The following is a 17,729-nucleotide window of genomic DNA, read 5'->3' as shown; positions in this document are numbered from 1 at the left end:
AGGAGACTTGGGTTCGATCCCTGATCGGGGAAGATCCTGCATGCCCCGGAGCAACTAAGCCTGTGCACCACAGCTGAGCCCGTGAGTGCTCAGGAGCCACAACCACTGAGCCCATGAGCTGCAGCTGTTGAAGCCTGTGTGCCCCAGAGCCTGTGCTCTGCAGCAAGAGAAGCTGCCACACTGAGAAGCCTGCACGCCACGACTAGAGAATAGCCTCCAGTCATTGCAACTAGGATAAGTCCGTGCAGTAATGAAGACCCATCCAAGCCAAAAATAAATAAAATAAATAAATACTAAAAAAAAAAAACAAGCCTGTATTTGGCTTTTCAGTAAGAAAAAGGTAAATAACAGTGCACTCTTGGGGTAGAGGATGTGGTCAGCCCCTCACAGAAGACGTGCTGAGCGTCATGAATGTGGAGCAGATCCTTGACCTCAGCCTCAGAGTGAATCCTAGCCATGACGAGATGCCGTGTAACTCCATCTCAGTGAAAACAGTCTGAGTCTGGCAATTCTGAGCTTCGGGAGGACAGGAGTCCTGTCTGCTCTGTGCGTGGGAGGGAGATGAAATGGCGGGGCTGAATCTGTTAGCTCTGTGTGCGTGTGCCTGGGACGGATAATCCACTTCTGCATCCCTACTCCAGGGAAGGTGCTTCCCATAGACCCCATGACAGGTGTGTAGAAACATCACAGCACACAGTAGCAAAGTAATGAAACCTCTGTCAGCTGGAGAGTAGATAAACAGATTGTGATAGTATGTGGGGACACAGCAGTGAAAATGCATTTGAGCCCTACAGACCAACCCAGCCAAACCTCTCATGGTAGCGGGGACCATCAGACCAGTTGGCTGCTGCTGGTGCAGACGCAGAGAGCAGGATTGATGGGGTCCACACGTGTGTTGTCAAGGTCTATGGAGATGCACACTTCGCTCCCACATCAGGTGAGGATAGTGGTCCTACCTCTCCGAAGTCCAAGTTCAGATGGAGTTCACTAAGGGGATTTGCTTTTTTAACCAGGCAGGTGGGTGTTGTTCTTTTTGTTTGGGTCTGGGGTCGCGGAGAGTCGGACACGACTGAGCAACTGATCTGATCTGATCTGATGTTACATAGTTCAGTTCGGTCACTCAGTCATGTCCGACTCTTTGAGACCCCATGAACTGCAGCACGCCAGGCCTCCCTGTCCATCACCAACTCCCAGAGTCCACCCAAACCCATGTCCATTGAGTTGGTGATGCCATCCAACCATCTCATCCTCTCATCCCCTTCTCCTCCTGCCCTCAATCTTTCCCAGCATCAGGGTCTTTTCAAATGAGTCAGTTCTTCGCATCAGGTGGCCAAAGTATTGGAGTTTCAGCTTCGAAATCAGTCCCACCAATGGGCACCCAGGACTGATCTCCTTTAGGATGGACTGGTTGGATCTCCTTGCAGTCCAAGGGACTCTCAAGAGTCTTCTCCAACACCACACTTCAAAAGCATCAATTCTTTGGTGCTCAGCTTTCTTCACAGTCCAGCTCTCACATCCATACATGACCACTGGAAAAACCATAGTCTTGACTAGACAGACCTTGGTTGGCAAAGTAATGTCTCTGCTTTTTAATATGCTATCTAGGTTGGTCATAACTTTCCTTCCAAGGAGTAAGTGTCTTTTAATTTCATGGCTGCAGTCACCACCTGCAGTGATTTTGGCACCCAGAAAAATAAAATCTTCCACTGTTTCCCCATCTATTTAGTTTTCTGAATGTTGAGCTTTAGGCCAACTTTTCCACTCTCCTCTTTCACTTTAATCAAGAGGCTCTTTAGTTCCTCTTTCTGCCATAAGGGTGGTGTCATCTGCATATCTGAGGTTATTGATATTTCTCCGGGCAATCTTGATTCCAGCTTGTGCTTCTTCTACCCCAGCGTTTCTCATGATGTACTCTGCAGGTACTTGAGTAAAAAATACCTAAAGAAAATCAACACTGAATATTCACTGGAAGGACTGATGCTGAAACTGAAGCTCCAATACTTTGGCCACCTAATGTGAAGAGTTGACTCATTGGAAAAGACCCTGATGCTGAGAAAGATTGAGGGCAGGAGAAGGGGGCGACAGAGGAAGAGATGGTTGGATGGCATCATTGACTCAAAGGACCTGAGTTTGAGCAAACTCTGGGAGATGAGGAAGGACAGGGAAGCCCAGCGTGCTGCAGACCGTGGGGTCACAGAGTCAGACGTGACTGAGCTACTGAACAACAGGATTTTTAGGCTCAACCTGACTGAAGCGGGGCACCAGGTCAAACCAGCGTGTCACTAATCAGTCACTGTGTTCCTCTTTAAAAACTGATGGGCCTCCAACTGCGAGTTTCTGTCGTTCAGTCTGAAGTGTCTGATCACGTTGCTGTGCCAGTTACTTCTTTCTCACATAACATATGCAGCCTTTTCTAAGAAGTTTATTGCTCTTTGATCCTTAGAATTACTTGATGGTGCTAATTTGGCCACTTTAGATTTTAGTCAGTTTTGGATGACTGATGTGTCATGCTTTCTGGTTTGTTTTTATGGCTGGTTTGTTTGGAAATCCTGGGTGTGTTTGTTCTTTGTTGCTTCCAGGTTACAGGTTACCATTTTACAGTGAAGAATAAGGTAGTTCAGTTGCATCACCTTGACTTCTGGTGACTCAGCCTTGGACAGCAGACTGTCTGGAGGGCTCTCAGGCCTGTTACTGGGAGAGCCTGTATAGCTTACTGGTGCAGGCCTGCTGCTTCAGATGGAGAGAGGGCCTTTTCACTGTAGAAGAGTTATTTTGTAGCATGTAGGTTTACTCATCCTTTATCTTAGCCTTGCTTTCAGTCCTTTCGATATCAACGGAGGATGTGTCTCAATCTCTTGAGACTTCAGAGACAAGGAAATTTGTAACCTATCTTCTGCTTAGGTTCATGGGAGAAAACAGAATTTTCTTATTTTTTTTTTGTCATTGGAAAGAAAAATGACTCCCAGTATTGCAGTACTTTGGGAAAGTACATTTGCTTTTAATACTGAAGTACCAGAATAGTAAGATCATGGCATCCAGTCCCATCTCTTCGTGGTAAATAGATGGGGAAACAGGAAACAATGACAGACTTTATTTTCTGGGGCTCCAAAATCACTGTGGATGGTGACTGCAGCCATGAAATTAAGACACTTGCTCCTTGGAAGAAAAGCTGTGATAAACCTAGACAGTGTATTAAAAAGCAGAGACATCACTTTGCTAACAGAAGTCTGTACAGTCAAAGCTATAGTTTTTCCAGTAGTCATGTATGGATGTGAGAGTTGGACCATAAAGAATGCTGAGCACCAGAGAACTGATGCTTTTGAACTGTGGTGTTGGAAAAGACTCTTGAGAGTCCCTTGGACTGCAAGGAGATCAAACTGGTCAATCCTAAAGGAGATCAACCCTGAATATTCATTGGAAGGACTGAAACTGAAGCTCTAATACTTTGGCCACCTGATGCAAAGAGCTGACTCATTGGGAAAGACCCTGATTCTGGGAAAGACTGAGGGCAGGAGAAGGGGCGACAGAGGACGAGATGGTTGGTTGGTATCATCGACTCAGTGGATGTGAGTTTGAGCACACTGCAGGAGATAGTGAAGGACAGGGAGGCCTGGTTATCCACGGGGTCGCAAAGAGTCAGACACGAGTGAGCGACTGAACGACACCAGCCAGAGGAGTGAATCCAATGGGAAGTCTCTTTGACCTGATGATTAGAAATTTGATACATTACTTGTAGTCCTTTTGGTTGGAGTAGAAACCTTGGAACAGAAAGCATTTACATGAGAACCGGTGAGTGGTTCACTTATTGTTTACTAAGTGGTGCTGTGACCTGGGAGCAGTCTCTGGTCTTCAGTGAGGTGGCCTGACAATAGCAGGAGGTTAGGTGATGCTGTGGTGGTTACGTTCGCTCCATTCTAGCTTCTTTGGGATGGAGCTGATGATGACCAAGTGTGAAATTTTAGAGATAGTTGTCAGTTTGTGTTTTTGTCACTTTAAAAAAATGCAATCAGTGGAAGAATTTCAACTGGACGTATTATCTGGGGTTTGCCCCACACTTCAGTTACCACCCAGATACTAACTTAGCCTTTTAAAATCTAGAGAAGAAAGACTGGCTTGTTTTCTTTTTAGGCTCTAAAGCAGGGCTTGGTAAGCTTTCCCCAAAGGGCCAGACAGAAAAGTTTTAGGCCCAGTGGGCCATGGGATCTCCATTGCAGTGGCTCAGCCTGCTGCCGCAGCCAGCAAGCAATGAAGGAAACATGCTGGAGTCTGAGGAATTCCAGCTGTCTGTGCTGGTGACCTGAACGTTTCTTTTCTTGAGATTCTGGATTAGCGAGCTCAAAAAATTCTAAATACTGTGTTGAATCAATCTTCCTCATGAATACATTATTTGAACATCCCTTAATAACTCATTAAATGAGTTACCAGTGTATAGATTTTGGATGTGTGTAAAAGTTGTCAGGAAAACTTGCAAAGATTTGTAATTTTGGCTCATCATGTGGCCTGCGAGGTGGCAGAAGATGGTAATTTGAGAACTGGGCATTGCTAGTCTGAAGGAGGAGAGGACAGACTGTCTTGCATGCTGCCCTGCTGAGGCTCTTGATCGCGTGGAGCTTGTTCAGTTTCCATATGGAACTTTCCAAGTGCTTGTCATGTCCCAGGAACTGTACCAGCCTGTGTATCTATAAAGACCCATCAGCCATGAAGCTTGCTTTCGACAAGCCAAGTTGAGTGGGAAAGCCAGCTATTTTAACAGGAAACTGTAATACACATTTCCATGGCATGCATGTATGCATATGCCATAATTTATGTAATTAATCCCTTCTTAATGGGCCGATCGCAATCCCTGATTCTCCTTTTGCCTCAGGCTCCATTAGGTCTTGGCACAGTACTGTCACTGATCTCATCTTGATTTTAAATTTTGATATATTGCTTATTATGGAATTTTTGCAATAGTTATGACTTTAAAAAGTTGCATTACAATATATTTTTAAAACTTTGATTAGTAAGCTTTTTGGCACCCCATAAATTTGCATCCAAAACACATGCCTCGCTCTCTTCGCCCGCTGGTCTGTGGGTTAAATGTTCAGTTGGACACACTCCAGACACTTCGGGAGGCAGGCTGTGGAATCTGATTCCTTTTTCTAAAGAGAACTGATGTTTGTCCTCGCTACACAGTTAACTCCACCTGACTTCTCAACTCCGGCTCCCATTAGGCAGTCAGCAGCCAGATCTGTGCCTCCATCTGTGGTTTTCTTCTTATTCTCCACCGGGCTCCTTACTGTCTGCCTTGTGCAGTGGGCGGTTCAGAGCTGGTCGCAGCCTGGGCAGAATCTCCACTTGAGCCTTAGTGCTGCCCTTGTCCTGGAACCTGCCTTTCTGGGCTTCCTCCTTCCCAGCTTCGTTTTGTTTGCTGTCATTTCCTTAGCTTTCTTTTCTGTTTAGTATTTTTCCTTTCCCAGGTGTCAGTTACCCTTGAGTTTTACAGTTTGATTATTAAAGTTGTCTTTCTTCTATGTTCTGCTTGGTTCTCTTTTGAGCTGCTTTAGTTGTTTACAATACCCAGTAACTCCTTGGTCTCGTTTTAAATTTCTTTTTGAATTATTTAAACCTATTAAACACAGCTATTTTCTATTTGGCAATTGTAGTATCTGAGTTTTTTTTTTTTTTTTAAATTCTGGCTGTCATTGGTTCTTTGTACTGTTACTTTAAGGACTTATTGTTCACATGTTTTGTGACTTTTATTAGGAACTTACAGTTGTTAGCACTGTGTTTGTGGGAATTCTTTGGCAACCCAGTTGAGAGCCCTTTGCTTTAAGAGACTGGAATAGCTCCTGTCCCAGGTCTACTTTCTTATCAACTTGTGGATTTTCAGGCCATACAGAAAGTATGCATTCATGCCAAACTTGGCAGTTCGCATTCTTCTGGCTTCAGGAAGGGGCGTATGCTCTGAAGCCCTGTCTCATGTTGGTCAGAGGCTCTTCTTTCTGTCCCTGTGCACAAAGGCACTGACACCGACGCTCCATGTCTCTGGAATCAGCCATCTTTAGGCCTTACCTTTCTGAATTTGAGCTCTCACTCAGTTCCTGGTAAGAGATGGTTTCCTGTCATTTCTTGCAAGCCCGTTCATTTTTAAGAGTTTGCAGAATATTTGTATAGCCTATTCTGTTACTTTGCAATATGAAGTTTTAGAGTTCTCTCTGTTCTGCAGTACTGTCAGAAGTCAGTCCTGTAGCTTTCCAGTTTTTATTTGACTCTGTATTACTAGTTGTGGTTAGTTCCCAAGACCACTTGTAAAACCCTGTTTAACTCCAGGTCAGTAGGATTGTCGTTATTAGCAATGGTTGGATTGTGGCTTTCTTCATCCCTATATGGTAGATTAAACAGGGTTGAATGGCCTGACCCAGCCACCCAGACTTCATGGGTAATATTCATTGAATGAAAGATAAGATTAAATTTTAAACAGTGAATTGAACCTTTAGATTACAGTATACTTATGAATTGAGAGTTGCCTGTATGTAAATGCAGGCTTGGTAATAAAAGGTTAATAAAAGGTAAATACGGCTTTGAGGTTTCCTGTGCCCTCATTTGTGTCTCTTGATTATGTAAGTTCATAAAAGGTGGTATTACGTGGCACCATTATTTCCCACTTTCATGAAGCCTCACAGAGACAAGTATTATTTCCCCTACCTTCTACTTTCTTGTGGGCTTCCCTGGTGGCTCAGAGGTTAAAGCGTCAGCCTGGAATGCAGGAGACCCGGGTTCGATCCCTGGGTCGGGAAGATCCCCTGGAGAAGGAAATGGCACCCCACTCCAGTACTCTTGCCTGAAGAGTCCCATGGAGGGAGGAGCCTGGTAGGCTGCAGTCCACGGGGTCGCAAAGAGTCGGACACGACTGAGCGACTCACTTTCACCTTCTGCTTACTATGCCTGTCTTCCAGATTGTAGAATTGGATATCTCAAGTGTAAGGGCTCCCCTAAATGTGTTAGGATCCTGTGAACCAGGAGATACATTTAGGATGAAACTGTGTGGGTGGGCCAGCATTTCAACACCATTCTCTTTTACATTTCAGGTTAATGCTGATGTCCCTGTACAACGTGAGCATCAATCTGAAAGGCTTGAAGTACATTAGTGAGAGCCCAGGATTCATCCCTTTGCTGTGGTGGCTTCTGAGTGGTAAGGAGGGGGTCTCCCTGTAGGTTCCTCGTGCAGCTGGTGTACTTGTTCCTCTGTGGCTGGAGGGAGTGGTAAAGTATTAGAAGTGAGAGTGGATTATCCCAAGATGTTACCAGTTTTTTCAAAAACAGAGTTTATTTTTTATTTTTTTATTGGAGGCTAATTACTTTACAATATTATAGATTACAGAAAACTCCCTGGTGTGCTCAGTTATTTCTAGTTCTGTTTCTGAAGTATTGCTTTCAATTTAGTTGTGATTCTGTGACACAGAGAAAAATTATCTAGTAAAACAGCTAGTAAGTGGCAGTAACCTGTTCCTTTCTCTGTGAACGATACAGCAACATGTGTGTTGTCTGTGGCTCTGAATACCAGGTATAGAGAAATCCCATCATTAAGCAGTGGTGGGGGGGAAAAGAAGTCTGAGAGACTGCAGCGCTGGAGTTCCATGTATACACACACACACACACACGTCTATATATACATGTATGTATATACACATGCATATCAATATATATGTATATATACATACATACATGCACACATTTCAATGTATATGTGTATATGTAATGTTTTTTATTTTCTTTGAAATAAAAAATTTCTTTACTCTTTCTCCTCTTCTCCCTTACCTCCAATTTAACCTACAATTTTGCCCCCATCTGTTCATCATAATTTTTAATATGTTTTTAGTAGAAACGTATTTCATTCAAGTGTGCAAAATAGTTAACTTCCTTATTTTTTTTGTAATTCAGATCAGTCTCTATTTTTGAGCTTCAGTTGGTAGTAAGTGCTTATTTTTTGGTAACACTTTTTGAGGTATAACTGACATGCAATAAACTATACATGTTTAAGGCAGACAGTTGGTAAGTTTTGATGTAAGTTATACATGGTGAAAGCGTCATCGCAATTAAGATAACGAGCATCGCTGTCGCTCCTGAAAGGTGCCCTCGCCCCTTGGAGCTCTCTCTCCCACCCGCGTCCCTCTTCCTAGAAAATCACTCACCTTCTCTCTGTGTTACAGGTCAGTTTTCATTTCTCCAGGTTTGTATAAATGGAACCATGCATTTTGCATTCTTTTTTGCCTCTTTGTCACTCAGCATCTTATTTTGAGAAATCGATCTATGTTTTGTGTATTAGTCATTGATTCCTTTTTATTGCTAAATAGTAGTAAGTATTCTGTTATGTGGATAAACTGCAGTTGCTTTTTTTATTCAGCTGTGACTTGTCTCCAGGTTGGGCTTATTATAAGTAAGGCTGCTGTGAGCACTCTTGTATGTCTTTGCGTGGATACAGGCTTTCATTTCTCCCGGGTAAGTACCTAGGAATACAGTGTCTGGCTTGTGTAGTGGGTGCACGTGCCTTTTGATGAAATAGCCGAGCTGTCGCACTCTGCACAGCGGTGGCGCTGTTCTGTGCGTGCTCCCCTGCCCCTCCCCTGCCCCAGCAGAGGGTCAGCACTTGCTGTGTGTCTTTGTCAGTGCTCCGTGTGCTCATTCTGCTTAATTGCAGATATTCAGGGCGGCGGGGGGGGGGGGAGTGGTGGGTGGTGGGTGACAGATCTCACTCAGTCTCAGCTCAGTCACTCAGTTGAGTCTGATTCTTTGCAACCCCATGGACTGCAGCACGCCAGACTTCCCTGTCCATCACCAACTCCCAGAGCTTGCTCAACTCATGTCCATCGAGTCAGTGATGCCATCTAACCATCATCCTCTGTTGTACCCTTCTCCTCATGCCTTCAGTCTTCTCCAGCATCAGGGTTTTTTCCAAGGAGTCAGTTCTTAGCATCAGGTGGCCAAAATATTGGAATTTCACTTTCAGCGTCAGTCCTTCCAATGAATATTCAGGACTGATTTTCTTTAGGATTGAATGGTTTGATCTCTTTGAAGTTCAAGGGACTCTCAAGAGTCTTCTCCAACACCATATTTTAAAAGCATCAATTCTTCAGCACTCAGCCTTCTTTATGGTTCACCTCTACATCCATGTGTGACTACTGGAAAAACCATAGCTTTGGCTACAGACCTTTGTCGAAAAAGTAATGTCTCTGCTTTTTAATATGCTGACTAGGTTGGTCATAGCTTTTCTTCCAAGGAGCAAGCATCTTTTAATTTCATGACTGTCGATCACTACATTTATGTTATTACTAATTTGTATTTCAGTTCAGTTCAGTTCAATCGCTTAGTCGTGTCTGACTCTTTGCGACCCCATGAGTCACAGCACACCAGACCTCCCTGTCCATCACCAACTCCCGGAGTTCACTCAAACTCATGTCCATCGAGTCGGTGATGCCATCCAGCCATCTCATTCTCTGCCGTCCCCATCTCCTCCTACCCCCAATCCCTCCTAGCATCAGACTCTTTTCCAGTGAGTCAACTCGTCGCATGAGGTGGCCAAAGTATTGCAGTTTCAGCTTTAGCATCAGTCCTTCCAATGAACACCCAGGATTGATCTCTTTTAGAATGGACTGGTTGGATTTCCTTGCAGTCCAAGGGACTCTCAAGAGTCTTCTCCAGCATCAATTCTTCGGCGATCAGCTTTCTTCACAGTCCAACTCTCACATCCATACATGACCACGGGAAAAACCATAGCCTTGACTAGACGGACCTTGGTTGGCAAAGTAATGTCTCTGCTTTTTAATATGCTATCTAGGCTGGTCATAACTTTCCTTCCAAGGAGCAAACGTCTTTTAGTTTCATGGCTGCAATCAGCACCCGAAGTGATTTTGGAGCCCTAGAAATAAAGTCTGACACTGTTTCCACTGTTTCCCCATCTATTTCCCATGAAGTGATGGGACCAGATGCCATGATCTTCGTTTTCTGAATGTTGAGCTTCAAGCCAACCTTTTCACTCTCCTCTTTCACTTTCATCAAAAGGCCTTTGAGTTCCTCTTAGTTATCACTAATTTGCATTTATGTTATGACTAATGATGTTGAGCATCTCTTCATATGTTTATTTGCCCATCCTGATATATTCTCTGATTAAATGTCTGTTCACACTTTTTGCCCATTAAAAGAAAATCAGGTTGTTTCAATTGAACATTGAGATTCTTTGTGTATTCTGTATACAAATTCTTTGTCACACATCTAGTTTGCAAATAATTTCTCCCAGTCTGTTGCTTGCCTTTTCATTCTCTTAATAACATCTTTAAAGAACAGAAGTTATTGATTTAGGTGATGTTTAACTTACTGTTCTTTTTCTTCTATGAATCATGCTCTTGGTGTAGAAATTTGCCTAACTGAAGGCCACATGGATTTTTAAAATGTTTTCTTCTGTCTTTTTGCATTTCTCCATTTCACATTTAGGTCTGTGATAAATTTGAGTTAATATGTGTTGAGAGCTAGGACTCCAAGTTGCGTGTGTTCTTTTTTGCATGAAGCCACCACCTGGCTGATCCGTCTCCGTTTGTCTGGAAACTTTTCCCTGATCAGCAGGCTATGTTTGGGCCTTTGCTGAGACTCTGATGGCTTCTATGGGAGGGTGTAGTATCGAGCTCTGTTACTCTGTTTTGTGGACCCGTTTTCGTATCATGGTGCCAATACCATACTTTAGAAGAAATCTCTAAGTCAGGTAATCTAAATCCTCCAACTTTCTTCTTATTTCTCAAAGTTGTCTTGACTGTTTCTGAAGTCCTTTGCATTTCCGTATGAGTTTGAGGCTCAGCTTGTCACTTTCTAAAAAAAGAAAAGTCTTGTTGGTATTTTTGTTAGGATTGTGTTGAATCGACGGTTCACCTTGGGGAGACTTGACATTTTAGCAATACCGAGTCTTGCAATCAGTGAAATAGTATATACACATCCATCTATTTAGATATCTCTGGGAGAGTAGAGGAGCTGACCTCCTTTTTTCTGGCTGCGTGTGCCGTGAGCACCATGAGGACAGAAGGAAGGGTGGGCTTGTTGACGTCATATGGGATGGGTCATGCTTCCCTCTAGGGGAGAGCTCTGGCAGGGCTACTCCCCCTGTGAAGGATGTGGCTTCCCTGAGCACGCAGCCCATGGTGTGTGGCTGGCCTTGCGGAGCTGGGTCTCCCTGGACCGTGCCGGCCCCCTGGATGTGGCTGTTGCTGTGGAGGAGCACTGTTCTTGGTCTTGGACACTGGTGTCTGTGTCTCCTGCCAGTGTCTGGTAGACTGCAGTGTGCTGGCTCGTAAACTTGCCAGTCAGGTGAAGCCCACACCTTCCAGAGCTGGAAGGAGGTGGCTGGGGGAAGGAGCCGTGTTTACAGTGCAGGATGACTCCTGCCCACGAGGGCTGGAAACCTGACCAAACAGCTTTTTTTCTCTTGAGAATGTGAACCAAGGAACCCATAGACTCAGAGGTTGGCCTTGGACTTGGAGGGGAAGGGGTGTCACTGTCGAGGCTGCTTGGTGTGGGCCACATGCAGGCAGAGGGTCCCAGCTGGAGGTGGGGTGGGAAAAGGGAGAGAATAATTAGATGAGTTCCTTATACTGTCTGAGTGCCGGTCACTGCTTCAGTGCTTTACGTGTGTTCACAGATCTAGTTCTCTGAGCACTCTTATTGGAGAAATATGATAGTTTTTGTTTTGTATGTAGGGAGAGTGAAGCGTGCAGGGGTGGAGTGGCTTCCTCAGGGTCATGCCTGGGTGGGAGTCTGGGCAGCTCAGCTCCAGGCCTCATCTCTCAGCCACTCTGCTGACCTCTGCCCTGCAGGAAGTGCCTTGAAGATGGACACTTCGTTCCAAGTGACCTGTCACCTTCCCTTGTCTCCCGATCTGGCATGGCTTGGCCTTAGAGATGATGTCCCGAAACCGCACACCCTCTCTGTTTAAGCTCGCTTGCAGCCAGTGATCTTCCAGCACCTTCTGCCAGTTGCTCTATAAAAAGAAGGTCTTTGTTACCTGTGGTGCTCCAGAAATGTTCCAGGGCCAAGTGAAAGTCTTTCTGAGTTTTGTTTTCATTTAGGCTGCTCTAGGTAGCCAATAACCCAACAGTGTCTGTCAGCTCCAGATACTCACCAGAGGTGGTGTTCTCTGACCAGGATGGTCTGTTCCTGTTTGAGCTGCGGGTCCCATGCGGTGGGGGTGGGGCAAAGACACCTTAATGCCTCCTGTCTCCACCGGCAGGCTTCCTTGTTCATGATGACAGTGATGGCTCTTTTGACACAGTGAGTACAGCCCAAGCCTAATCGGTCTTCTGAAAGGTCATCTTCTTGATGTCCTTAGAGTTATTTGTTACCGCAGGCAGATTCAAAACAAGGTCTATCAAGCCCAGGATGTTTGTCCCCTGAATTATGTTTAAAATGGCTTTAACTTAAAAATTGAAATTTGTTACAGAATTTGGTGTATATTTTAGGAAGATGAATATATGATTTATTACAGAATGAGAAAACAGAAATATCCTCAGAGAAGCAGTATGTCCTTCTCAGTGTTGGTCGTGGTGGTGTGGTTGTTTTCGTAACTCTGGACTGTCATAACTGCTCAGGACTAAGAATTTTAAAACTGTTTTTTTCTGCCCCTTTGCTTTTGGGTAGCTCTGCTGTATGATATTGTACTAGAAAATAAGAATCTCTCCTAATTTGTAAAAGAAAAAGATTTAATTACTTCTTCCAGTAATTAGTTCCTACATTTATCAGTTTTCATGTTAGGAAATTTGATATGTTTTAAGGAACATGGATTTTGGGATTCCTTAAACCTGGGGAAATGACAGCTCTTCTACCTGGGAATTTACCTTTTAGGATCTTCCTTTTCTGATCCTCAAAATGGGGATTTCTACCTCAAGGGTCTCAGTGTGTATTAAAACACAGCAGTAGCAGGGCCAACACCTGATATGGTGGGTGTTAAATAGGTGTTTCCCTTTTTACTTACAATCGAAATCTTTTATGCCATGGTGAAAGCACGCTTCCTTTCAGCTTGTTTGACCCAAGGTACCAAGTTGCTTTCAAGTTTCCGGACTTCTCTGACCCAGGGGACAGAATTGTACGGGACAGTTGCTGTTTATCACCCTGACTAAATAATCTCATCCCCTATAGCCTTTGCTGGGTTGCACTTTCCTTCCCTTTATTCCGCGGTGCGGCCGGCTTTGTCCCAGGCCTCCTGCAGATTCTTCACATTCCTCTGAAGCCGCAGAGCTGGCCTGGACTCTGGCACTTCGCTGGTGGGGCAGAGCGAGTGGGGCTGACGGGCGTGTGTTCTCTATCAGTTAATGTGCACTGGCGTGAAGGCCTCGCCTTTAGCTTTTCGTGCTGCTTTTTCTGCTCTTGCTGACAGTGTTGAATAGGCATGTAGGACTCCGGTCCTGCACATATTTGGTTTATCTAAGTGACAGTAAACATTGATAGTTCTGCCCAGTTTGTATCTTTAGTCCAGACTCTCTCCCCAGTGCCAGACTCACTTATCCAGCTGTCTATTTGACATCTCCACGGGGATGTCTAATGTGCATTCACACTCAGCTAACTAAGTTCCCAGCCTTTCCCCACCAACCTCTACCATGGCCTTCCTGGCTTTAGTTGATGACTCTTTCCAGTTTCTCCAGCCTGTAAAGACATGGACTGGTTTTTGTCTCCTTTTCCTCTGACACCCACATGCCATCTGTTAGGAAATCCTGATGGCCCTACTTTCAGAATACATCCATAGTCTGACCACAGTCCACCACTTCCACGTGGTTTTGAGCCTCCACTGTCTTTTGTTTAGAGGCCTTCAGCAGTCACCTCCCGCAGATCTCCCCAGAGTCCATCCTTGCAGGCCATGGATTAGGAGGCAGGGGGATGATGGAATAGGTCCTGGACAACTCTCCACACTGAAAACAGTCAAAATGTCGGGTGAGATGTTAAAACAAAACAAAAACATTTTAAACTCCTCCTCTGAGCTAGAAAAATAGTAAGTATACCCGGAGCACAAAAGCAGAGTGAAAGCTGATGGTGGAGAGGCTACTGGGGACCCGAGCTAACTCTGAGTGCATCTATCCAGATGACCTTTAGTTCCTGTGTCCTCCTGGGGCCTGGGGACAGGAAGCAGAGCCCATTCCCACCGTCAGTGAGGAGCCTGGCGAGGCTCCCAGAGGTACTCATGACAAGGGATTCACAAACCCACAGTCAGGGGCGTTTTATCCCACTCCACTACATGCTTGATAACTGGAAAAGCACAAACACCCGCTAAGGATGTGAATGGTTTGAAAAGCACAATCAGTCTGCCCCTTTCCCCGCCCCCAATGCATAGAAGACTCCAGCTGTTGGCTTGTTTCAGACACGTGGGAAGTTTATGAAAGTGATCCTTTTCTGGGTTTTGAAGCAGATCTCAATTTCAGAGATCAGAGCCGTCTCGGATATCTTCTTGGACCATAGTACAGTGAAGTTTGTGACATGCTTTGGCTAGGAGCACCAGCCTTGACTGAGTTTCTGTGGGGCTGTTGCTGGAATCTGCTCAGCATGGTCTTCCTGCCTTCTTCCCTGGAGTGGGCCTTTCACCTGGACCCCTGGTTAGTGTCAGTTGGTAAAGAATCTCCCTGAAATGCAGGAGACCCTGGTTCAATTCCTGGCTTGGGAAGATCTGCTGGAGAAGGGATAGGCTACCCACTCCAGTATTCTTGGACTTCCCTTGTGGCTCAGCTGGTAAAGAATCCGCCTGCCATGTGGGAGACCTAGGTTCAATCCCTGGGTTGGGAAGATCCCCTGGAGAAGGGAAAGGCCACCCACTCCAGTATTCTGGCCTGGAGAATTCCATGGACTGTATAGTCCATGGGGTTGCAAAGAGTTGGACCCGACTGGGCGACTTTTACTTTCAATTTCTGGTTAGTGTGGGGCCTAGCAGTGCCTCGGTGATGATTATAGTGATGGGCATGCGGCCTGAACCAGACCAGAGTCATCTTCTAGGTGTGTTCTAGCTGGAGCTGCTGAAGAGGAGTATTTTTCCCAGTCTGGGTCCTGAAACTATCAGGTGTGACCCAGGGCTGCCCTGTGGCTACCTGCCTGGCCGCCTGGAGCAGTGTGTCTGTGCTGTTGGTCGTGGCAGCCAGCTCAGAGTGCTGACGCAGGGATGCAGAAAGGAGTCCTACAGTTTGCAGTTGGCTTCACTCTGCCCTTCCTAAGGCTTGGCTCTTGAGCTTGTTCTCAAATTTTGAGTTATTCCAACGTCTGCTGTGAGGAGCGTCTCTTGTTTTTCTGGAGTTAGTTTAAGCATCGTTTTCCCTTCAATGAGAGCCAATGCACCTTCCTTCTGCCTATCTCCTCACAGATTTCATGTTCTCCTTTTCTGAGGCACCAGCCACCTTCTGATATTCTGTGTAGTCCCCTGGTTGGTCCGCTTGTTGTTGACTGTCTGCCACATGGGAATGAGAGCTCCAAGAGGGCAGCAATCCTGTTTGGCTCACTGATAACCCCAGGCACCTGTAATCCACAGGACATGCTCAAAGATACATCTCCAGCCAATGAAGGAAGCCCTTCAGCTAGTGTGCAGCAGTCCATCATCTCACAAAGATGCCAAGCTCTGTCTGTAATTTGGTTATATCACAGAGAATACTTGGCATTTGGGGATATATATTTAGGTTATATGCACAGAGAAAGGCTGAGAGGTTTGGGTCCTGGTGAAAGTTAATTACATGTTTTCAACATTCCTATCAGCCTAGTAGATGGCCTTGCAAGAGTCATGATTCTAGTAAGTCTACATCTTTATTACATGAACTGTGATGATAACATGTGATCAAGAAGCAAAATATTTAAGATCTTTATTTTCAAAGATTTTCTATATAAATGTTTTATTATATTGGTTAAGTATTTCTCCTAATGCTTTGCATTAACACAGTGTTTAAACTGTTAGTGCAGTGGATGTAGTATTTATCTTTTTTTTAAAAAAAAGCAATAAAAATCTCTCAAACATTATTGACTTGACACTTGGCTTTCAGAAGGTCCAATAGGACAAATAAGTCAACCTTTCCACAGGAGGTCAGGGAGTCTGTTCACTTTGATTAATCAGACCTTACACAATGATTTTAATAGGAAACATAGTTTAAATGTTTGATTTTCAGTTGTTGATGAAATTGAGTGGTCAGATGACTACTTTATATCTTGAAGGATGTCAGAAAACATTTGGCTTACCTGGGTCAAATCCAACAAGCTGAGAACAGTTGAAAATTACTATAGTCTGTGATCAAAGTGAAAGTATAATTAATTCATGGTCACAATTTACAAAGGGGAGATAGTTGATATAGAAAGATTAGTTTTGGGGACTTTCCTGGTGGCTCAGTGGTAAAGAATCCACCTGCCAATGCAGGAGACATGGATTCGATCCCTGATCTGGGTAGATCCCACATGCCACGAAGCAACTAATCTCATGCACTGCAGTTATTGAGCCTGTGCTCTAAGAGTCCAGGAGCTGCAACTACTGAAGCCTGTATGCCCTAGAGCCCATGCAGTGCAACAAGAGAAGCCACTTCAGTGAGAAGCCTGCACAGCGCAACTAGAGAATAGCCCTCTGTTTGCCGAAATTAGAGAAAACCTGTGCAGCAACAAAAACCAGCATAGCCAAAAATAAATAAATAAAATTTTATATATATAAATGAATATGAGTTTGGTGTGGGGTATGCTCAGTTTGAAGTAACAGTAAGTCTACGGCCATACCACCCTGAACGTGCCCGATCTCATTTGAAGTAACAGTAAAAGTACAGTCTGAAGGAACCTATTCAAGGGGTCATTGGAGATAAGAAACTTGGGGTTCACGTAATGGGCCAGAGGCATGGGTGTGGGAGTCGTTGTTCGCGGAATGATGAAGCAGAGGCCTGGGGTGGAGACTGTCATGTAGCAGAGCTGGTTCTTGGGGCTGGGGGAAAGGCCTGAGTACCAGGAGCCACCATGACTTCAACTCAGGGACAGCTTGGAAAGCACGGCTCCTCAACTGGTTAGCCTGGGAAGGCACCCTTAGAGTTCTGCTTCTGTTCCGTGAGAGATACAGGATTCTTCAGAGTCATGGCATCCAGTTAGGTCAGATCACAGCCCTTGAAGATTGTCACCCCTGTTTTATAGGACGTGCGACTGTGCTCCACACAATACTGAGGTGACTCAGTTCCTGAGCCGCGGCCGCTGGGTTTAGGAGCCACCTGCCTTTCTCTTGTGATGTATCTGGTCTTGTCTGTGCGTTCTGGACACTGTGCATGACTTACGCAGCACCCTAAGTCGTGTCCCTTCTGTGGACCAAATGACATTGGGAAAGAGATCCTAAACTCCAGCAGGGGCTTTTGTGGGGAAGAAAAGAACTCCAGATGTTCAAGCTGAATTTAGAAAAGGCAGAGAAACCAGAGATCAAATTGCCAACATCCGTTGGATCATAGAAAAAGCAAGAGAATTCCAGAAAAACATCTACTTTTGCTTTATTGACTACGCCAAAGCCTTTGTGTGGATCACAGCAAACTGGAAAATTCTTCAAGAAACGGGAATACCAGACCACTTTACCTGCCTCCTGAGAAATATGTATGGAGGTCAAGAAGTAACAGAACTGGACATGGAACAACAGACTGGTTCCAAATCGGGAAAGGAGTACATCAGGTTGTATATTATCACCTTCCTTATTTAACTTATATGTAAAATATATCACGTGAAATGCCAGGCTGGATGAA

At 44.8% G+C, this 17,729-nt stretch overlaps 1 protein-coding gene across 2 annotated transcripts in view; it reads left to right on the top strand.

The window, feature by feature from the left end:
- HSF2BP (heat shock transcription factor 2 binding protein) overlaps positions 1-17,729 on the top strand; it is an 83,242-nt gene that overhangs the window by 44,240 nt on the left and 21,273 nt on the right. For both annotated transcript variants that reach the window (XM_055414837.2, XM_055414827.2), the window contains exon 8: positions 7,071-7,174. In XM_055414837.2, the coding sequence (XP_055270812.1) occupies positions 7,071-7,174 (104 nt within the window). The remainder of the gene's footprint in view (positions 1-7,070; positions 7,175-17,729) is intronic.

The sequence above is a fragment of the Moschus berezovskii genome, chromosome 1 (genome assembly GCF_049115385.1).
Source record: "Moschus berezovskii isolate FMDL1 chromosome 1, NW_MosBer_1.0, whole genome shotgun sequence".
In the NCBI taxonomy this organism is placed as follows: domain Eukaryota; kingdom Metazoa; phylum Chordata; class Mammalia; order Artiodactyla; family Moschidae; genus Moschus; species Moschus berezovskii.
The sequence above is the reverse complement of the archived record's forward strand: the minus strand, read 5'-3'. Positions and strand labels throughout refer to the sequence as shown.